This window comes from Sebastes fasciatus, chromosome 8, assembly GCF_043250625.1.
Source record: "Sebastes fasciatus isolate fSebFas1 chromosome 8, fSebFas1.pri, whole genome shotgun sequence".
Classification (NCBI taxonomy): Eukaryota; Metazoa; Chordata; class Actinopteri; order Perciformes; family Sebastidae; genus Sebastes; species Sebastes fasciatus.
The window spans coordinates 13,126,136-13,148,852 of NC_133802.1; the positions used below are offsets into that span (position 1 = coordinate 13,126,136).

Genomic DNA, 22,717 nt, shown 5'->3' on the forward strand with positions numbered 1-22,717 from the left:
CTAACTCTCACAATGCCAAGAACTCCTCTCTGTTTTGCCTGCAGACATTTTTTTTTTAAAACGATCAAGTAACCGGTATCGGTTTGTGTGGTTTTAGGGATTTAAAAAAAAAAAAACACCTCCCATTGTGTTCTCTGTGATCTTGGTGCATGAGGGAGAGGATGTAGAGCCTTAAAGGCTGCCACTACACTCCTGGTTCCCTGGGAGACTGGCATGGTCAGCATGCCCCCTCCCCCTATCTCCCTCCCTCCCTCATCCTCTTCCCCCTTGCTTGTGAAGGAGGCGTGTGAGCTAGGAAGAGGCAGGGCACGTTATCCGAGGCTGCGGGAGTGGAACTCAGACGGCAGGCAGAGCATACAAACACACACACACATGCTCAGTCAGCGTAAGTGACACAAGTGCTGGCTCCATTCAGCAGTGAGTTTGACTGACTCACTGCTATCCATTAGCCGGCATGCCGCAGAGAAAAAGGAGTTTCACTTTTGGAGCCTACGGAGGGTAAGAATGAATATCCTAATAATTTGCAGAAACCTCTTCTTCTTCTCATTTATTCCATTGTGAGTATGTGTGTCTATGTGTGTGTGTCTGTCTCCCTGTTTGATGACTGTGCAGATTCGGTGTCTGTATTTGTGTCTGCATGTTTGTGCCGTTTGCACTGGAATGCCATGATGATAACAGCTTGTGTCTGAAATGTCTCATTTTTATGGCTTTCTATCATATATTGGACCTAATAATACCGCGGTTTCTGCTTGAGGATGAATCATTTGATTCTGTACAGTATTGGTGAGGCATCAGATGTCATAAACAACAGGGCGAGAAAAGTAGGTTCAGGTTACAGGAAAAGTATCACAGAGGTCCCTGACAGAGCTGATGGATGTGAATTGTATGTTGTCAGGAGGCACTCATGTCCGCTTGTGTCTTTTTTATGTGGCCCACTTCAGACTTTACAGGATACTGGGCAGCAGACGCACAGTCAGCAAAGAGCTACTCAATGGTCAAAAGGTGAACAGGTGCCCCAATGCAACCGCATGCCTTACTGCCCACTGTCATATTTTTGTGTGTGCATGTGTTGAAGGTAGCGTCTGGAATACCATTAACATCTATTGGAGACCTTAGTTGTAGTTAGGCTGGTCTGTGTGTGGGGCAGAGACAGTAATACACATGCATTATTAGCAGTGTGGTAGGAAGCGCTTTGCAGAAGAACGCTTTGTTTCACAGGTTCTTAGTTTGGTAATAATTTCCTTGGAAGTTTCCTGGAAAGAACTATCGGCTATAATTTGGTACTAATGATGTAGAAAATAGAGACAGTGTTTTAACCTGATTTCCAATTTCTTCACAATTTTGCGGATGTCTTCCAGCATGTTACGTTGGTGTAGTGGCAGCTTGCTGTAAAGCGTCCTCGCCACTTCTAGCAGGATGTAAAGGTTTCTGACTCACGTAGACTACCATGTCCAACTTCCACTTGCCTTCTACAGACACTCACCCCTTGATCAGCTTCAAAGATGAAACTCGTATTGTGAGTGAAAGGTTTATTCCACGAAAATTAAAACAGACAACAATATATCCACATGACAAATCTTGAACTATCAAAAACGGACCAATTCCGCTGGAAAATAACTGAATCTGTGATCTGTGTGGTCAGAAAAATTGTTGCTCCCCATCCTGCTCCACTGAAACATAACTAGCATTAACCATACTTAAAGGGACACGCCCACATTGTCCAATAGCAGGACGACTAGAGGAGCACATCTTAACAGGGAAAAACACGCATCATTGAGTCTATATAGATCAAAGCCCATTCAATTACATGACTAACTGACCTAAATTCTAATGTATGTCAAACATTTTTGATCGCATTAACACAATGTACTTTTTAAATGATAATTAAATGCAAAAAACTGTAAAATAATACAATATGGCTCTTACAGTTGGGCATTAGCTTTGTTGGTGTAACCGCTTAAAGGAACAGTGTGTAACATTTTGGGGGATCTATTAGCAGAAATGGAATATAATATTCATAGAAACTAAGAATTGTTGTGTTTTGGTTAGCTTAGAATGAGTCCTTCATATCTACATAGGGAGCGGGTCCTCTTCACGGAGTCCGCCGTGTTGCACCACCATGTCTCTAACATAGCCCAGAATGGACAAACCAAACACTGGCTCTGGAGAGAGCCATTCGCGTTTTTACGTTGGCTGAAGGCCACCGTAGTGATGTAACGTGATGTCGCCAAATCCTACACTTTCTACCTTTAAGTTAGCAGTTGCTTTGTTCGGTTTCTGGGGGCATGATAACACATCCACTGTGTGGGAGGCAGCCCCGGGTGGTTCCATAGAAAATCAAAGGGAAGCGGTTTCACACTTCTCTTTAGACTCACATTTGCCAAAACAATCAGTTAGTCTTCGTCCTTTTGAAGTTTTTAAAAGCGAAAAATACTGTTTGAAAACACTTCTGATAAAGCATAATCTCATCTTTGTGTTGCTTGTCGAAGTTTGTTTTCAAGTATAGAATGGGATCATTGTTGCCCCATGTGGCCGTTGGGGTTGGGAAAACACCCACTACAGCTGTTGTTCTCGCCAACAGTCAAGCACCGGTGGATGTTTACCGTCCCTGGGCCTCAGAGGGGCAGTAATGAGCCCATTATGGCTTTTTTGCGTACCACAGTGAGGCAAGGAAGATGACAAAGCTGAGATTTACTCCTTATCTGAACTATTTTCAAACAGCGTTTTTCAGTTTTACAAGGGACAAAACTTCAAGGATGAAGACTTGGTGGAAGACTGTTTTTTGTGGAAAATATATGTTTGGTTAACTGCCCTACTCTGTTAAAGAGCAGCGCACAGCCGCTGCCCTGAGCTTTTCTAAATAGCCAGTCACTGTGTGGGAGACGGTTCGGAACGGAGCTAGATAGCCTAACTACAAGTAAAACCTCAAACATCTTAAAATAGGCCAAATATAACACAAACATTACTATAAAGTTGAAATAATAAATAGCAGGCTTGTACTTGATTTATCATTAAGTGTTAAGACCTCATGATAGACTTGTTTACTCCATTAGATGCCCCTTAGCGGCCCCCGAATTATACGATTAATTCTAGTCATTTGTTTGTGTATTCTAGAGCGTCCTTTAGCCAGTGCACAGCATACAGTATATATAAAGCAAAATACTTGCTTTTCTGTTTTGGGTTTAGCAGCGGCCTTGAATGCCATTGCACCTGGCATTTCGATAGGTCAGTCCGATTGCTTACATCAGTGAGTGATCTAATCCACTGTGCCCTCTGCATCCCATTGGCATTCAGTGAACAGAACGCAGCCCCTCTGTTCTCTGTGGATCCGTCTTTTCTCTGACACAGCATGCTCTATCATTTTGGCATTAAATTTTAATGGAGCTGCCACTTAATTTTAGTAGTTACGTTTTTGTTTCACTTTGAGCAGGTTATTCCTTTTTTTTTTATTATAGGAATACTTTTTACTGGATTTGGCAGCTTCCTGAGTCAAGTGTGACCATGATGTTGCGACACTGAGCTTTCATATCCTTTTATTTCCTTTCCTTTGGATCTGCTCGTATGTCACATGAAATACCCTGCTACTATATGTATTTGTGTTTGTCTAGTCTGCTCCGTAGCTCATCGTGACTTTCTCCTCATAAAATATTAAATCATGAAATAAACACTTATGTCTGCTGTCTTAAAGGTGCAGTGTGTAGGACTTGGCAGCATCTAGCGGTGAGGTTTCAGATTGAAACCAACTGACTTTTCTCCCGTGTGCCATGCGTATAGGAGAACTATGGTGGCCGACGCAAAAACGTGAAAATGCGAATGGCCCTATCTAGATCCATTGTTTGGTTTGTCCCTTCTGGGCTACTGTAGAAACATGTCAACCAGCTCCGTGAAGAGGACCCGCTCCGTAAGTAGATATAACCATACTTGCTAACCTTGAGATCTCAAACATAGGGAGGATTTGAAAACCAAAGTGGGGGGTCTGGGGTTTGTCCCCCATAAAAATTTGAGTTTCAGAGACTTTGTTTCCTACATTCTGGTGACTTTTAAAGAAAGAAAATAGCAAAATATTAAGTACACCGCAACAGCATTTTTATGTTAAAAAGGTCCACTTTTTAAGAAGACAAGACAAAGCAAGACTTTTTGGGTTTTACTTTGATGAAATACTTTGTTCATTTTTACCCAGTGCATGAGGCTTCTGTCGCTGATTTTTGATTATCTAGTGTATAAGGCCTATTGTATTGAATATTGTAGCGTGGACAACAGGAAGACAACACAGAGAGGGGCTTTTTATTTGTCAAAAGCAAATGTTTGCATGATAAAAGATGATTAAACCTCAAGGCAGGGCTACTTGAGAACAGGAGGCCACTCAAGTACCCATCCAAGGGCAGCGGCAAAACAAACAGGAGATGGAGAGCAACCGGGGGGCTCTTCATTGCCTACTCAGCCAGTCCGCCTTGCATATTTACTTTGACATTCACATTCATATTCACAATGGAAAGCCATCCACAGAAGAGAATGGGTGAGCTGCAGTTAATTATCTAATGCTCACAGGGCTACCAATACAATATTTTTGCTCTGATAAGAATATAAAAAGATTTATATTATATTCTTGTACTTTGTAAGTCCCTCTGTGCCCCCATACGTCCAGATTGGCCTGCTCCAAACAGGTGTGTTGCTGCAGTCATGTCAGATTTTACTGCAATTTTATGCTTCTTGACGCAGTTAAAAACTCAACAAATGGTGTAGTTCTGATTGCAAAAGAACACCAACAAGAGAGCAAAAAGTGGTTGACTATTGCAGGAGATAGTAATTTAAAACTGCAGTATGCAAGATTGGAGCAAATTTACGATTGAAAAAAGTATTTTTTATAAAACGGTCACTATATTCTGTCAGTGGTGCATGAGACAGGTAATCTGAAAAAAAATCATGTGTCTCTGTGTCCTCCGGTGCTCCCAATGGCATCTGCAAGATTTCACAGACCGGAGGAAAACAACCAATCAGAGCCGAGCTGGAGTCTACCGTAGCTGTCAATCAATCGCGAACTCCAACAAACTAGGCAGCGCTGATCAAATATGAATCAATATTCTGTTACTGTAATGCCTATTTCTCACATGAAATGTTTTTAGAAACATTTTTTTAGTGTACTGTTTAGCTGTAAAATGAGAGAGTTTGTGACCCGGCAGCCATGTTGAGGAGAGTTGAGGAAATACCAAGCACCGCCCACCAGCCAGAGCAAACTTTCTCATTTTACAGCTATACAGTACACTACAAGATGTTTCTGGAAACATTTTATGTGAGAAATAGGCATTACAGTAACAGAATATTGATTCATATTTGATCAGCTCTGCGTAGTTTAACCGTTTGAGTTCATGAGTGATTGACAGCTGGCTCCGTTTAATGAACAGCCAATAGGAAAACTCTCTCTGAAATGACCTGTGATTGGCCAAACCCTCCCATCATGGGTTACATTTTGTAAAGCCTGAAAACAGAGCCGTGAGGAGGTGCAGAAGTCTAGTTTTCTCTCAGAACACTTGAATTACAATGTGCTGAACGGTTATTGTGGAATTTTTTCCCAATGATACCAAAACATTCTGCCTGCTGGAGCTTTAAAAGGACATTGATAATATGGACCCAGATAGCAGTAAATAGAGCGCTTACAGTTTGCATGGGTGTGTAGATTTGAAGGCTCTTCTTCATCTAACCAGTTCACCTGTAGCTGCATCTTTTTCATTCCATTCTCTCTTCTGAAACAGTTTGTCAAACATATCTATTATCTTGATGTACACCAGATTTCATCACACTAGCAGGTCACATTGAGTCATTAACCTAACAACGTCAACAATGTCCTGTAGCTGTAATAAAAGCCCTGCAGTGGTTCGCCGATGAATAGCTTTTTGTGTAAAGCAGCTGAGCAGTTTGTATATATTAACACAGTAATGGACTTCATTAGGAGAGCACATTATAATGTTCCTGGATAAAAGGAAACAAGGAGGGAAACTCCCACGTTAGGAGCTAAAGAACACCTGAACTAACATGTATTTTGAAAATGGTCATTATATCACCATTAATAACACAGTGTCTTGTAAGAAAATAACATTAAAATGATAATAAGATGATTAAATTAAACTATGTGAATCTGAGTTAAACGCCGACACTAATCATGACAATGGTGGATGTGATAGATATCGCAGTGCCTACCAGCAGTCAGCATAGCTGTGGTACTAGTGTGTGTGTGTATGTGTGTGTGTGTGTTCATATACACTGTATCCTACTGTACTGTAGCTAAATGAGGACATTCACCCACTTCATACGCTCATTTCAATGGGCTCATTCAGTCCACGCTGGGTTGAGATACAGTATACAGTCTAGATCCGGTCATGTGCTGTTTGACAATGTTTCTCATTACTCCCCTGAGCGTTGAACAGTATATAAAGATATTGTTTAGCATTGCTCCAGGCCTTGTGTGTCTCTCTGTGAATCTATTTTTCACAGTATCCAGTTGCTATGCTGAAGCACAGTGAATGGATAACTGTAGAGTGTGATACTATATGTTTACTGGATATAGGTGTTAATGTGAGAGAGAGACCTCATTCAGAATAAACTGAATAGGCTCACTTATTGTATTCATGCAGGCATCCACCTGTCTTGTTTTTGCTGATGTCAGCCTGTTAGTCAGACCACCACTTTGATCCAGGCTGAAATATCTCAACAACTATTTGACGGATTGTCATGAACTTTTGCACAGACATTCATGGTCCCCAGAGGATGAATCCTACTGACAATGGTGACCCCTCTGACTTTTTCCTCTCAACACTGGCAGGTTGACATTTTTGGCTTTTAGTGAAATATCTTGACAGCTGTTGGATGGATTGCCATGACATTTGTTTCGCACATTTATAGCCCCATAGGATGAATTTTAATTACTTTGGTGATCAAAAGTGCCTCAAAGTACAGCCTCACAGGGTTGCTACTGTAGCAACTCTTAGATTGTACATAAGAAGTGGACGTAGTCACCATGACGTCATCCACTGGTTTGTGGACTGACGTTTTGAAGCCTTGAGTTCGACATTTTGGCCATTGCCATCTTGGTTTTTGGCCGTCACAATCTTGGTTTTTGGCCGTCACTATCTTGGTTTTTGGCCGTTGCCATCTTGGTTCTTTGCAACCAGAAGTGACACGAGAGGGTCGAGCTAATTACAACCAAACAGACATTTTTAGGCATCCAAAAAGGTTATAATTAACTTTCATGAACTGAAAACACACTGTGAAAGAGTTAAAGTTGTAAGACGAAAACACGGACAACTCCCAGACCGGACAACGCCGTGGTAGTGACCTGTCAATCACAAGATAGCAACGCCGTAAAGCATACCCTGCTTTATGGTCTATTTGACTCTAAATGGGACCATAATTTACTAAATGAACATCATGCTGTATTGAAGAAGACTTGAAACTAACAATTGAGTTTTTCTCATAAACTTCTATACTGTCAGACTTCTTTCTGCAACCGGAGGAGTCGCCCCCTGCTGGCTAGGCAAGTTTAAGACACTTCCACATTTGCTTCACGTTTCAGACCCGGAGGTTGCCCACTGGTTGAACCTAGGTGGGGCTATAATAAAACTCTAACCCTTATAAAACCCAACCCATAATAATGGTTATTTGCCTATAGCTATGCTAGACTGTATTCTTTATTGGGTGGACCACAGGTATCCTACGTGACTTTTTCACTCCTGTTTTGGAGTATTAAGTCCAAAACTGGACTTTAGTCAGCATGCTCTGAACTCGTGCTGGGTGAACTGGGTGTAACACTGATCGTGACTCCACCACAATTTATTGTAGCCGTAGGGAAGAGGAATAATTTCTGTGCAAGCTGGGTTCACTGGGATCATGTTCCTAGAAATAGTTTCACAACAGCAGTTAATACAAATGTCTCTCTAACTCGTGAACATAGTATGCCGACTAACAGCAATGACTTGGGTGTTATACCTCTTTTTTTTCATGAATATTAATGTCAAAGGATTATTTTCCAGCGTCTTTACACTCTTTCAGTGTTTCTCTCTACTGGAAAGAGATAATTCAGGATGACAGCTTGAACAAACAGCATTCATCTGAAAAGCTAAATTCAGCAAGTCTGTGTTGAACGGCTGGTGTGATCGTTCAGGTATAGTCCCGGACCTTTTAAAATCATTTGGTTAGAGATGTGTTTGTCTCCATCTGGATTATTTCTAAATTTAGAGTGCCTCTTACATTTCAGATATAGAATTAGCACTGCAAGAACTTGTTACTGCAGCAGATTTGGTAGCTGAACAACAAACTTCTTTACTTTAAAGTGGATTTCCTCCGGGCTGACTCCTCAGCCCTGTCTGGTGACCTACTTGCCACGAGCAGCATTGCTGAGTTGATACATACTGCGGGCCTCAGCTAATTCCTGAAGTGAAGAAGATGTTTAAAAGTTGAGCAGGGAAGAAATTAGGAAATTTGGAGTTGCACTTAAAGTCAGATTAAGTTGAATGAACTAATTGTCATGGCTGCTGCTGCCTGACACGGTGATGGCCTAGGCATTTCTAGGGTTTCCGCCTTGAGCCTTCTCATCCCTCGCTTATATTTGTTTCCATGGAAACCAGCTCATGGTTGATACCTAGCTGAGACCGTAGAAGAAGCATGAAAAACAGTTTGCCAGGATTTGGCTACCTCCTCCTGCGCTGGTTCATCTAGTCTTTCTTTAAATAAAAACTAGGCTATCTGTGCTTTCACCGAGAGATTTGAATGTGCAAATATGACTCATAGCCCACAAATGCATTAGTGCAGGCACATTTAATATACTCTTGTACACTCCAACGGTTGTTCTCTCAGAGACGGACAGAATATTCTTTGTTTTGCTGATGAGGCTGAGAGTTTTTTTGTGTCTCGGCTGCTTCTTCTTTATCTGTGCGCCGTCCTGCTCAGGCCAGGTTTGCTTTCTGTCTTTATGTCTCTCAGGGACGAGTTAAACCTGCAGCAGGCTGTATATTTTTTGCATCATTGGGCAAACATTCCATAATAACCTTTCAGCGTATTGTAATTCAAGTGTTCTGAGAGAAAACTAGACTTCTGCACCTCCTCATGGCTCTGTTTTCAGGCTTTAAAAAATCGACCCCCTGACAGGAAACTTTGGCCAATCACACATCATTTCAGAAAGAGAGCGTTCCTATTGGCTGTTCAGTCAACGGAGGCAGCTGTCAGTCACTCGTGAATTCTGATCAAATGGTCAAACTAGGCAGCACTGATCAAATATGAATCAATATTCTGTTACTGTAATGACGTAAAATGAGAAAGTTTGCTCTGGCTGGTGGGCGGTGCTTGGTATTTCCTCAAGAGATCTCAACATGGCTGCCAGGTCACAAAACTTTCTCATTTTACAGCTAAACAGTACACTACAAGATGTTTCTGAAAACATTTGAGGTGAGAAATAGGCATTGCAGTAACAGAATATTGATTCATATTTGATCAGCGCTGTCTAGTTTGACCGTTTGATCAGAGTTTGTGAGTGATTGACAGCTGCTCAGAGACAGCAAGGCTCTAGCTCGGCTCTGATTGGTTGTCTTCCTCCGGTCTGTGAAATCTTGCAGATGCCATTAAGGAGCACCAGAGGACACCGGAGAACATAGAGGCACTTGATTTTTTTCAGATTACCTGTCTCATGCACTGCTGTCAGAATATAGTGACTGTTTTATAAAAATAACGTTATTTAATCATATTTGCTACAACCTGCTTACCCCAGGTTTAAGTTTTGTTTTGATTGGAAAAGTGGTAATTGAATGATTTTTTGGTGTATCACACATTTATTTAGCGATTCTTTTGCCTAAAAAAAAATAAAAAGTAACAATATTGTAATTATTATTGGAACTACAGTTTCTGTATTTCAAACCAAACTCACAATTCAGATAAATTGTTAAATGTTAAGTTACTGATAGGAATGAATGTAAGCAGCTGTAGCTTACTTGTACCTTATTTTCTGTCATCATACAGCTAACATAGCCCTTCTATAGCTTGCAGCAAGATGTCAGAGTCAGCATCATAGTCAGGGACAAAATTATCTTTATCTCTCCCAGTATGTTGATATGAGGCCTCAGCTCTTATATCTTTGGTATCTGTTTTGTAGCTAAGGGTGCGTTTTATTGCAAATTTCCTGTATTGGGTTTGGTATTTCAGTTTGCAGCCTTTATCCAATCATCTCGACACGCCCTGCTTGATTTCATTTTATGGGAATTCCATGAAACCTGAGAATGGGTGAGCAGCACAGGATGAGGTTTAGAAAATGTTATTCTTAGTGATGCAGCGCATATGAAAACAGCTTACCTCTCCTCGCACTCAGCTTCTCGAGAGCAGAGCTGACAGCCCATAAGTATGTTGGCTCTCTCCCAAGGACCAGTATGCATTCCCCTTTAGATGGAGCTCTGATTTATCTGCACACGCGTACACGTTTCTGTCAGGCTCAGTGAAATCATTGCTGGTGGTAGATTTGAGATAAAACATAATACATCTCAATGTCAGCACATGTCACGTGGAGACCTGGGGTTGAAAATGATGAGCGACCTTCTACTCTGAGGGGACGCAGGCAGGCGATGTCCTACTGTAACAACACAAGTGTGTTGATTCTTGACTCCACAGTATCGTGAGCAAACAGAACTCACAGGGCCTGTTTCCTCTCACTAACACCATTTTCTGAGAAGGAGGAAGCTTCAAGCTTTCATTTATCTTTTGAGAATTTCTCACAACAAAAGAAGAAGTGCAAAGTTTTCTTTTACTTTTGTTACTTCTTTTCTTGCAATCAATGAAACTTCTTCTATGTGCTTTCTTTTTATATGAATGCAAACAGGAGCTCCTTCTGTAACTTGAATCGTAGGCTTATATTTATAATTATTAGCCATTCGAGTATCATGACTTTAGGGATGGCTGTGTTGATCAGTCCACTATTTCGGTCCTGACTGAAATATATTTATACATATAAATATTTTAAGTTTTAGGGCTGTCTAAATATCAGATTATTCACGATAATATCGTTATCGTGAATAATCTGATATTGTGTATCTAAAGAAAATTAAAAAAAATAAATGCTATCAGCAGAATGATTACACTAGTGGATAGTGAAAAGGCAACCAGATAAACTGATAAACTAAAAATCCACAAGGTCAAACATCTGCCATCAACAAAATGTCATTTTCAACTGAAACAAAGTCACTCATGGGGAGCAGGGGACAGAGATTTACATGATATTATCATGTGTTATTAACTTGATATCAATATTTCATTTTTGAAACGTGAAATATCTCAACAATGTCCAGAATTTTGTACAGACATTAAAGGGATAGTTTGGGTGTTTTAAAGTGGGGTTCTTCGAGGTACTTATCCATAATCAGTGTATTACCTACAGTAGATGACGGTCGGCACGCTAAAGCAGACAAGAGTTCCGACACGGGAGCAAAGCGATGCTGTGGAAGGGGGCCGGCAGCAAAACCTTTTTTAGCCACCTAAAAGAAAGGCTCACAGTTTAATTTTCACTGTACAAACGTAGTAGTTTTAAGCTCAACCATGTTTTTCTTTCCTAAACCTAACTATAGTGACGCCAAGGGTAATTTTAGTGGTTTTGATGCCGAAAAGATTGGGATGAGAACGTGTTGTCTCTCTTCAAAGCCAGCTGACTTCGTTGACAAAAACAGTATAGATAAGTTTCACTTTCAGTTCAGTTCCTCATAGGAAAAAATTCTAAATATACCGTCCACTTACCACAACTGATATTGATTTTGTTTAGGTGGACCTTGCTGCCAGCTCCGTCCACAGCAGTACATTGCTTTTATTCCATGTGGTAACTCCTATTTGTTCCTCCAAACTGGGGGTGTGCCGACCGTCATCTACTGTAGGTAATACACCGACTATTGATAAGTACCTCATACAACCCGAGCTATCCCTTCAATTGTTCCCAGATGCTATATCCTAATCACTTTCCGCCATCGCCTCCATAAAGTTGACAATTGTGGTTTTGAATGAAATGTCTCAACAACTACTGGATGGATTGGCTGGAATTTTTCACACATATAAACTAAAATGGTGACCATGATAAACATTATATACTACCTGTTAAACATCAGCATGTTAATATTGTCATTGTGAGCGTGTTAGCATGCTGATGTTATCACTCAGCTCAGAGCACCACTGTGCAGCCTCACAGAGCTATACTGGCATGCCTGGAAACTCTTAAGTCTTAGTTTTTACCCTTATTTCTGATACAGCAAGAGTCATTCCTTTTTCCAGAATCAGTTGTTTTGATCCGTTGGGGGGTGTTGCTGTGTCATGCAAGCGGATCATGTCCAGGGAAAGATGAGTAAGAGGTCTGAACTCTGGTGGCTTTACCAGGAAATACGCAGGGTGGACAGCAAGTCAGCAGCTTTAGCTTGAGGGATGAAGCCGAACATGAGAGCAACGTTAAATCAACCTTACAGCTTGGGGATTATTTGTATTATGTGTTGCCTTTGTGCTGTTTTGTGGTGTATCATCATGAGAATTTCTGAAGGGTCAATATATGGCACCGGAGGCAGCTGCATGAGGACGGACCTGAGAGTAGTACTAAACATTCCTATTCCCCCTGTGTCACCACCACCAGCGATCACAAGAGACATGAGTCATTCACTGGGCCATAGTGCAACAGATATCAGTATAAAATACCCACTTTGTTGTTGCCAGTGAAGTTGCATCCCAAGAGAAGTTATAGTGTGTGTTCATGATTGTGATGTTTTGCGATTAGAAGCAGAGAAAAAGTATTTGGTCCTTTTTTGTGTGTCAGGTTGGTAAAAAGTTTACTTTATGGACTTAAATATGATGTATGACTTTCTGGATGATGAGCAGAGGGAAAGCAGAATTACACCTGTCAGACATGATGAGGGTTCTGCTGCACACACAGTGCCATCTACTGGCAGCAACAGCACTCTGCATCCTAAACTGAGGAGTTTCCACACTGCATCATCCGGTTATTGTTTACACGGATTACTGCTCAAATCTGTTTATCCAGGGAGATTTAAGGACAGATGATAGTTTATTCTTGACTGACACTGAGTAATGAGCCTCATAGTGCAATTTCAAACCAGGACAAGGACTCATTTTGTCTCAAGCAACACCAAGCTAGTAATCATCCTTTCATCCTCGGAGATGCTGCTTCAACAGATGGCAGGAGTTATTTCAGGGTAACCCAGCCCACTGCAGAGCCAACCTCTCTCAGTGCAGTGGACTTTCTTGTAAATGGAAAGGATGCTCCGATATCCCTCTGTACTAAAAAATTAGTCCGGGGTAAATTTAGATGCATGAAACTATTAGGATTCAGTTATATGCCACCTGGTGCTAATGTATTCTAATCTGTCATGAATTATTCAGTTTTCTTATGAGTATAACTGACTTCTTCACCTTGTTGTTTTCATTGGTTTATAGGTCAATTGTTGTTGTTTTTGACACAGATTAACACTGAACAAAGACAACCAGAATGTCATAAAATGGGTTATAACTTTTGTAACAACTGTACTTTGTTGTTGTTGTTGTTGTTTTTTAGAGTGGACAAGACATTCTCCAAAGCCAGAGGCTTATGGTGAGTTTTTCTTCTCTTTTTATTTTTGTCAATAAATGTGGTAAACTTCGACGGCACGTTGATACAATGAGTTTTTCATTTTGATAAACAAACACAGTAAATTGCAAATTTTTAAAGGTTCTGTATTCGACATTTGGAGCATTAAAATAGCGGCAAACAACTATTTGCAAGGTAAAGATATATTGGAGTAATGTCTACCTGAGCAGAGAATGAAGTCATTCTCCCTCTGTGTGAATCGCAACCATAGACTGTATATAAGAAGTGGACGTAGAGTAGTCACTGTAACGTCACCCTTTGTTTTGTGGACTGACGTTTTGAAGTCTCGAGTTCGTCATTTTGACCGTCACCATCTTGTTCTTTTGCAACCAGAAGTGACACGAGAGGATGGAGCTAAGTAGAGAAGAAGAAGAAAGGCACTTCATTGATCCCCGAAGGGAAATTAAATTTTTTCACTCTGTTATTTTTACACATATATAGTACACACAGGCCCGAAATACACACAAATGCACAAACAAGACCTACACTATATACATGCATTAATGGAGAGACGTCAGAGCGAGGGGGCTGCCCCTGACAGGCGCCCCAAGCAGTTGGGGGTTTGGTGCCTTGCTCAAGGGCACGGGACTTCTGTACAATCAGACTTTTTTTGCAACCAGAGGAGTCGCCCCCTGCTGGCTATTGGAAACAATGCAAGTTTAAGACACTTCCAAATTGGCTTCACTTTTCAGAACTGTTGCCCACTGGTTGTATTCCATGCGTCCATGTTTGTGCATGTAAGTCCCTGTGTGTGTGCCCCACTGGTTAGCTAATGACCGTCGCTCTGCACTGCGCTCATACGGCGGTTACCGCTGATAATGCTGTCCTGACCGATGGCGTTGTTGCGGAAGTGTAGCGCCAACCTTCCGGTTCCCCCTCAGGTAAACACTGTTAGCTGTTGTTTGCACTGTTCGTGCAGTTACCACTGATAGCTGCTAGTGTGGAGGCAATCCCTCAATTATAGATTTGCTCTGAATTCTGTATAGAGCTCCTTTAAAGGTACAGTGTGTAGGATTTTGAGGCATCCAGTGGTATGGTTGCAGATTGTACCCCTCTGCTCGCCATCCGCCTTGCTCATCCTTACCATAATAACACAACTATAGGTGCAAAGGAAGTCAGACGGTACCACGGTTTTGCACACTGCGGTTCACGTTACCACAGTTTGACATGCATGTCCGAGAGCTAGGGTGGCCTCCAGGTAACGTAAAAATGTGAAAGGCTCTCTCTGAAGCCAGTGTTTGGTTTGTCCGTTCTGGGCTACTGTAGAAACATGATGGTGCAACATGGTGGACTCTGTGAAGAGGACCCGCTCCCTATGTAGATATAAACGGCTCATTCTAAGCTAACGAAAACACAACGATTCTTAGTTTCAGATGATTATACACTAATGGAAACATGGTTATGAATATTATATTCCATTTCTGCTAATATATTAGATCCCCGAAATGTCACACACTTTTCCTTTAAAGCTCTCTGGAGTTGTGTTCAATGTCAGTGACTCAGAACGGCCTTGTAAGTTGTGAATGTGTGAATCAGTCCACCGAGTAGAGTGAAAGTAAGATGAATGAGCCAGTGAAAGGTAGAGCAGATGGGCAGCAGCGGGGGGAAACAGATACCCAGTCTGCTGCTATCTCCGCAGTGCTGGCAGGGCTGGAGTGCTGCTGTGAGTGGCACGTGGCGGCAGGCAGGGAGCTGAGCATGCACACCTCTTGCCACTGCAGATAGACCGCTCCACTCCTGAATGCTTTAGGTGTGGTGGCACGAGTGTCTGGCCCTCAACCCCCTCTCTATCTGACTGCAGCAGGTTAAACAGTGCCTCGCCGCAGTATCATCACTCCTTCCCTCTGGAATATACAGACACAGGAGGATCTCTCTCCTACCAGCTAGGCCTGCTGCTGCATTACTCAGCAGTGGCTGGGCTTGCTTGCAGGCACTGCAGTCTGGCCGTCGGGCTACCACTGCGTCAGACTGTAACAGAACAACTGCACGGCACTAAAAGCGAAGAGGAGAGAGCACTGGGGAATCTAAAAGAAGATACAAAACAACACAGGAGATAAAAGACTTGTGGGCGTGAAGAGGAGGAAGAAGGACAAAGGAAGTGAGTGGATGACAGGAAGAGAAAGAAGAGAACAGTGTGATGTTCTCACAAAATATAGTCAGAGTTCAGCAGAGTCACACTTGGTCCTCTCAGCCTTGTTCCTGTGTCAGAGTCTTCAAATCGAGGAGGAATTCAACGAACACTGCTGAATGAATGTGGAGGATCCTTCCCACTGTGTTAATAGAACTTGACCTATATCACATAATCATCAGTGTTCATACCCAGCAGGACAGACCGATTTCTAACAACAAACCCTGTTGGTGCTTTTAGAGAGGATTCTTCACTCTGTTGAGCCTAAGGACAAAGTTTAGATTTAAAAAGAGGAATAACTGGGAGAGCCAGAGTCAAAATCTTCCTCCAGGTACTGTATGTTGGACAGGATGTGACTGGAAATTAGAACAGCAAGCGAAATCCTCCGACGGCAGAACTGTAACAGCACAAGCCAGCAAAATGCCGTGCTCACCTTTCCGAATTGGAAGGCCAAGAAAATTCTGGTGAGTTTTCTCTTTCACTGCCTGAAGATTTGGATGATAATCGCATGACTCCTCAATCGAATAGTACTGAAGAATTCAAAGTACCTGCCTGATGCATGCATGCATTCCTCCAGACCAACACTGAGGAAATGATTAATGAAAACAACCTGTGTATTCCTTATGAAAGACAGCAATGTTCTAAGGATTTTCTATGATATAGATAATCAAACAAATAAAGTTTGATTGATTGATGTAGATTTTATATCAATCAAGCATTCAAACTTTATTTGTATCTTTTGGTGCAATTCGAAGTGCTTTACAAATTGACTGACAAGCTGATAATAAAGAATATTTAATACAAATAATTAAATAATAAATACATGATAAATAATAAATTTGAGACTAATGCACACAAGAAATGAAGAAGGATGAAAATATAATAATTCAACCAATAAAATAGATTAAAATAAAAAACAAATAAGGTGGAATAAAATAAAAAACATGAATACAATAAAATAAACGATTGAATAAAAATCAATAATGGCCATAAAACATTAATTTTACATCTTTAAACATTTTTGTCCTGCACTTTGGAGCAACTAAAAGACTAGTGCTACTAGCTTACATTGTGAAAGTGAAAGTGAAACATAAAAGCAACATGTTTTAACATGTTGTAAAACTGAAAGGCTTATTTAGGTTTAGTCAACAAAACTATAACTTCTTTAGGTTTAGGCAACAAAAGTTAAAAGTTAAATTTAGGGAAAAACATTTTGTTTTGGCTTAAAATAACTACCTTTCAAAGGTGAAAGAGACACTTTACACTTGTGAACACAAAAACAACTACACCTTGTTGGTTTCACACGGGATGCCAACCCTGGTCTCCTGGGTGAAAGCTCTGTGTTTTGTTACTATGGTTGCTAGAGGTTGCGTTTTTTTTCTTTTATACCTTCATTCGGTGATCTACCATGTGAATAGATGATAAAACCTACTTGTGGGTGTATTAGGCCCATATTGACCTACATCTATGGTGCTTATAGTGACTGATAACACCTATTTAATAGCCTGACAACAGTCTAATTGGCTGGATTGGAAGCACGTCAGACAAGTTGGTTAGTGCACCAACCACCACCAAGTGCTTTAACAAGTAAAAGGATTATAAATCTATCAAACTGAAGGCAACCAATGTAAGGATTTTAAAACAGGCGCAATGTGTTCTTTCAGCTTTTGAGCTGCAGAGTTCTGAATCAATTTGAACAGATTTTTTTTGCGGAGAGCAGATAGGAGAGTATTACATCAATCTGGTGTGCTGGATATAAAAGTGTGCATTAGTCTCTGTGCACTTGAGATATATTAAAAGCAGATTAGGTGACATTCCTCAGGTGAGCCCTAAAGTTCTGAATCGAAGGCAACGTCGATTATGTCATCTTACCACTCTTGCATTGATTCTTTCCTCGATCCTATAGAGATAATAAGCTCTCTGAACAATGCATGTGTACTTAATGAGCGCTGACACCTAATCTGTTACACCATTTAATGTCAAGAATTGTTTGGTTTTGATCCATCGACTTTTGTCGTTGATTAAACGTCAAATGACCATCTTCCATCCGGTCATACACAATAAACAGATGATCCTCAAGCCTCGTCTCCACGCTCTCATGGGGGTCTGTAATTGGTTGTAATCCTGTCTTGCTAAGCTCCCCTGATGGGAGGAAATGGGAGAGGAGGGTTAGTGTGGATAATGGCTATATTCTGAGATGTTGTATAAGAGCTTCTGTCTTTCTCTCTCTCCTACACACATACAGTACGAACAAATATCCAGACACAAAGTGCACTCTGCCTCTCTGTCCCTGGAGCATGATGGATTACTGTGGCAGGTTGTCTATTGTATAACTTCCGGTCCATTCTTTAAAACAACTTGGCCACCGATCCTATCCACTGTCTTTCCATGCTTCAGATCACCCAACCTTCATTCAGGACAAGTCTGCGCATTTGAACCACCTTTAGGTGCTACTTTTGCTAGCAATTCAGGCGATGTTTGAGCTTCACAGTGCAAAGGAAAGTTTATCTGTGCTCACCTTAGATCTGTGGTAGAGATGATTTTGTGACATTGCGGCTATTTTGGAAACCAATCATGGTCCATCCAGTGGGCAACCTGCGGGTCTGAAAAGTGAAGCCAAAGCTGAAGTGCCTTAAACTTGCATTCTTCCTAATAGCCAGCAGGGGGCGACTCCGCCGGTTGCAAAAAGAAATCTGATTGTATAGAAGTCTTTGAGAAAATGAGCCTACTTCTCACTTGATTTATTACCTCAGTAAACATTGTAAACATGAGTTTATGGTCTCAATCGCTAGTTTCAAGTCTTCGTCAATACGGCATGATGTTCTTTTAGTCTTATTCAGTGTCCGGTTGTACTTAGCTCCACCCTCTCATGTCACTTCTGGTTGCAAAGAACCAAGATGGCCACGGCCAAAATGTCAAACTCGAGGCTTCAAAAAGGCAGTCCACAAACCAATGGGTGACGTCAAAATGAATACGTCCACCTCTTACAGTTTATGGGTCCAACATGCAACTTGCAGAAGTGGAAAGTGGAAACTTGAAACCTCCTTTTCTTTTCTTTTTTTTAAATTAAGGGTTTGAGTTTAGTGTTCAGTAGTTAAACTTTGAAATGAAATTATTTATTCATAGATTCTGAACATTTCAATCAGGAGAGAAAGTAGATTTAATTTTCAGATTTTTTTTTTGGCCAGGTAACAGGTATGTTCACATGTTTTAAAATGTTTGTGGAGGGGATTAGTTTAGTTATTTTATTTGTGAAGGGAAAGTGCAAATATTAATAAATACACATGGTATAAAAATGCCAGAATTCACCAAAAGGCTATTTTTCATCTGTTGTCCCTGGCCAAGGTGTTACAGAAGGCATCCTAAATTACATCAGAACAACAACAACAACAACAACAAAAACAAGCAGTAGAAACAGTAGTTACATTTATACATATAGATAGAAGCAGCAAAAAGAGAGTTTAGTACTGACAGGTGTATGTATTAATCATCCATTGTTTTAATTGGGTACTGAAAGATCTGTAGGTGTTTAGTTGTCTGTCTTTAAGTTTGAGCAGCAGAGTGCAGCAGTGTCTGATGCTTGTGTTGGTTTTGGTTGCCCTGCCCTCTGCCCTCTAGTGGTAGAAAGTTGAGAACATGCATAGTACAGGTGCAGTCTGCAATAGTCCCATTATTAATGATTCAAAATTATGAATTTGGTCGCATCGCGGTAGTCTACCTGGCAGAGCAGGAGCCCCATGTATCAAGGCTGAGACCTTACCGCAGCTGCCCGGGGTTTGAATCCAACCTGTGGCCCTTTGCTGCATGTCATCCCCTCTCTCTCCCCCTTTCATAACTATCACTGTCACTATCATTTAAGGGAGAACAAAATAATCTTTAAAAATTATAAATTTGTCCTCCAGTTGGTTAAACTTCAGACTTTTCCTCATGTGGCAGTTTTGACAGGGACAAAGTGTGTGTGTCTCTTTTTTTAGAGTGATCAAATATCTACTGTTTTACTCAGCGGGTAATGGCGTTCCAAAAACAGGTTATTTTAACGCTGCTGAATGACCTTGCTATTTATTCCCAATTGTGTGATGCAATACGTCGTTCTATTTTTATGATCCTTTCTAAATTCTGGGCCTATTTCATCCTTTGTGTCTTGTGTCTGCCCATAAACACTTAACAGGCGTCACTGTACACGCTCCTCTGTTTGTGTTCACTGATTTCCCATGAGATGTCACTCTGCATCATCATCCCCCGTGTGTCTCCTCTGCGCATGCGCCGCGCCGCCAAGCCGGGCCGGGTGTCAGTTTGCTTGTGCACGTTCGTCTGTGTGTGTCAGGATGAGTTGTCTGGAAGAGCGGACATAGTGGGAGAGCAAACTGTCACGGCAGATCAGACTAGACTGTCTCTGTGTGAGTCTCCTGCTGTCTCACCGAATATAGCAACGAAGTGACAAGCTCGCCCATGGTTCTCCCCGTCTCAATAATCCAAATCCTAACATGTCATCCACCATCCAGCATCAGCACAAGATGTCTTAAAAAAAAAAAAGCTCCGATGACAGCAGGCTGTTGAAGGTGGAGATGAGCGCCGGGCATCTTCAACAGGACATTTCTCCTTTGCTTTATCTGATTCTTGTAGATTTCCAGCGGCAAAGTTGTTCTGCCAGCTTGTTTAAAGTTCACATCTTTGCCTTCAGTCAGTCTGTTGCAGCTGCAGTATGTTCAGGAGACATGGCTTCAGGTGTTGAGGAGACAGCCAGCATCTTTATTCCTTGTTTTTTTGGATGCGTATATCCCTCTTGGGGCCTGTTTATTGACACCCGTCACGCTGAAGATGGTGCGATAAGCCAGTGGGAGGAAGGGGACTTCTGATTCCCTGCTTTCCTCCTGGTTTTTCCCTCCCATTGGAAAGGAAATGATCGCATCATCTTATCGTTCTTGTCTTGACTGAGGGGAAGGATGTACGCTTCACAGATCAAACTCCATGAAGTTTAATATCATTGAATGAATACACTAGTAGCTATAATATCACAAAAGGACAAAAGAGCAGAAAATGCTCCCGCGGTGACCTCCAGGCGTTGAAAAGGCAACATCTGCATTGGCTGTGATTTCCCCAGGGGGACATGTTTCCAAGGAAATCTGGACAGTGACATTGAGAGAGATAAGCAAGCTGGACCTACTGGTAGAGAGAACATGCTTTATTCAAAAACACCTGCTGTACCTGCTCTTTTAATGCATACTGAATATGGCCAGCTGTCAGGGGAGAATCCATCAAGGAGTCTCGTCAGGCATCCCATCCCAAAGATGTTTTATTATTTATAATTCCATTCATGTAGCATTTGACTGTGCAGCCATTTGTTAGGGCAGTTTTCTATTCTTCCCAGGAATACAGTGGTAATTTATAAAAAATTTGCTCAAGTACCTTCATGTCTTGATAAGAACTACTGAGTAGGATTTCCATATCTGGCTGTTTGTCTAAAAGGACTTTTAGAGGTATGGTTCCCTGGGGAACAAACAGCTTCTCAGACTTGTGGAATTTTGTCCAATATTTGCTTTCGTCTGATTATGGCAGCGGTGACTTTTACAGCTATCGGACAGAAAGACCCAGGAAGTTTGGCATTTTCCAAAATAGATTGGGGAAAGTCCTGGCAGAGTTGTTTTTGTGTTACTTCCTCTTCCTTCTCACACACAGAATAAGATACCTACATAAAACTGACTCAGAAGCAAGGTTATACATTTTTGACTTTTCAATTCGTTTTCATTTTATTTAGTTTTGACTTTTCGATTTCCTTTTAGTTTAATTTTAGTGTTCAGAGTGCTTTTGCTAGTTTTAGTTTATTTTCAGATTTTAAGAAAGGTTTAGTTTTGACATATTTAGTTTTAGTTTTACAGTAGTTTTAGTTTGTTATTGGTAGAACCTGGTATAATGTCTCGGAAGTATGTAGCTACATATACATATAAAATACATGGTTGGAGAACTGTGGTGGAATCATAGACTGTATATTATAAGTGGAAATAGTCACTGTGACGTCACCCATTGTTTTGTGGACTACCGTCTTGAAGCCTCAAGTTCCATATTTTAGCCATTGCCATCTTGGTTTTTGGCCGTCGCCATCTTGGTTTTTTGCAACCAGAAGTGACTCGAGAGGGTGGAGCTAAATACAACTGAATGCTGAATAGGCATTTTTAGGTGACCAAAAAGTTTATAATTAACTTACATGAACTGAAAACACACTGTGAAACAATTAAAGTTGTAAGACAAAAACGACTCTCAGACCAGACAATGCCGTGGTGGTGACCTGTCAATCACAAGGTAGTCACTTTCGAAAGCATACCCTGCTTTATGGTCTATTTTACTCTAAATAGGACCATAATTTACTAAATGAACATCACGTTGTATTGCAGAAGACTTGAAACTAGCGATTGAGACCATAAACTCACGTTTACAATGTTTACTGAGGTAATAAATCAAGTGAGAAGTAGGCTCATTTTCTCATAGATTTCTATACAATCAGACTTCTTTTTGCAACCAGAGGAGTCGCCCCCTGCTGGCTATTAGAAAGAATGCAAGTTTAAGGCACTTCCTCATTGGCTTCCCTTTTTCAGACCACGGATGTAGCCCAGTGGTAGGAATGGCCATAATTGTTGATTTTTAATCTCTGTGCTATAGTGAAGCAAGTCCGTTCAATATCTGTGAATCAATCTCACGAGAGGTGACGGAAGTCCACGAGGTCTCCTTTTTTCACTAGTGATACATTATAGCTAAAAAAAAACTAAAACTGAACTGAATTTACGTTCCTTTTTATTTTATTTTTATTGGTTTTTTAACCAGGCAATATTGTTTAGTTTCAGTTTTAGTTTACTATAATAATCCTGCTCAGAAGATCCTATAAAATGTTATGTTACAGACACAGTATATTTATGTAGCTGAACTTCCACCAAAATAAAACTTTGTTTTTGAGT

General features: G+C 41.0%; 1 protein-coding gene across 9 annotated transcripts in view; it reads left to right on the top strand.

Moving 5' to 3' along the window:
* The first annotated feature begins 273 nt into the window (after window positions 1–273).
* Window positions 274–22,717, top strand: part of rap1gapa (RAP1 GTPase activating protein a) — a 61,220-nt gene continuing 38,776 nt past the window's right edge. For 3 of the 9 annotated variants that reach the window (XM_074643555.1, XM_074643558.1, XM_074643552.1), the window contains exons 1-2: window positions 279–498; window positions 13,571–13,606. In XM_074643555.1, the coding sequence (XP_074499656.1) occupies window positions 455–498; window positions 13,571–13,606 (80 nt within the window). In that variant the 5' untranslated portion in view covers window positions 279–454. Of the gene's footprint in view, window positions 499–13,570; window positions 13,607–15,371; window positions 16,235–22,717 lie in introns of those variants that run through there. The other 6 variants (XM_074643553.1, XM_074643554.1, XM_074643567.1 and 3 more) reach the window with 5 other exon arrangements.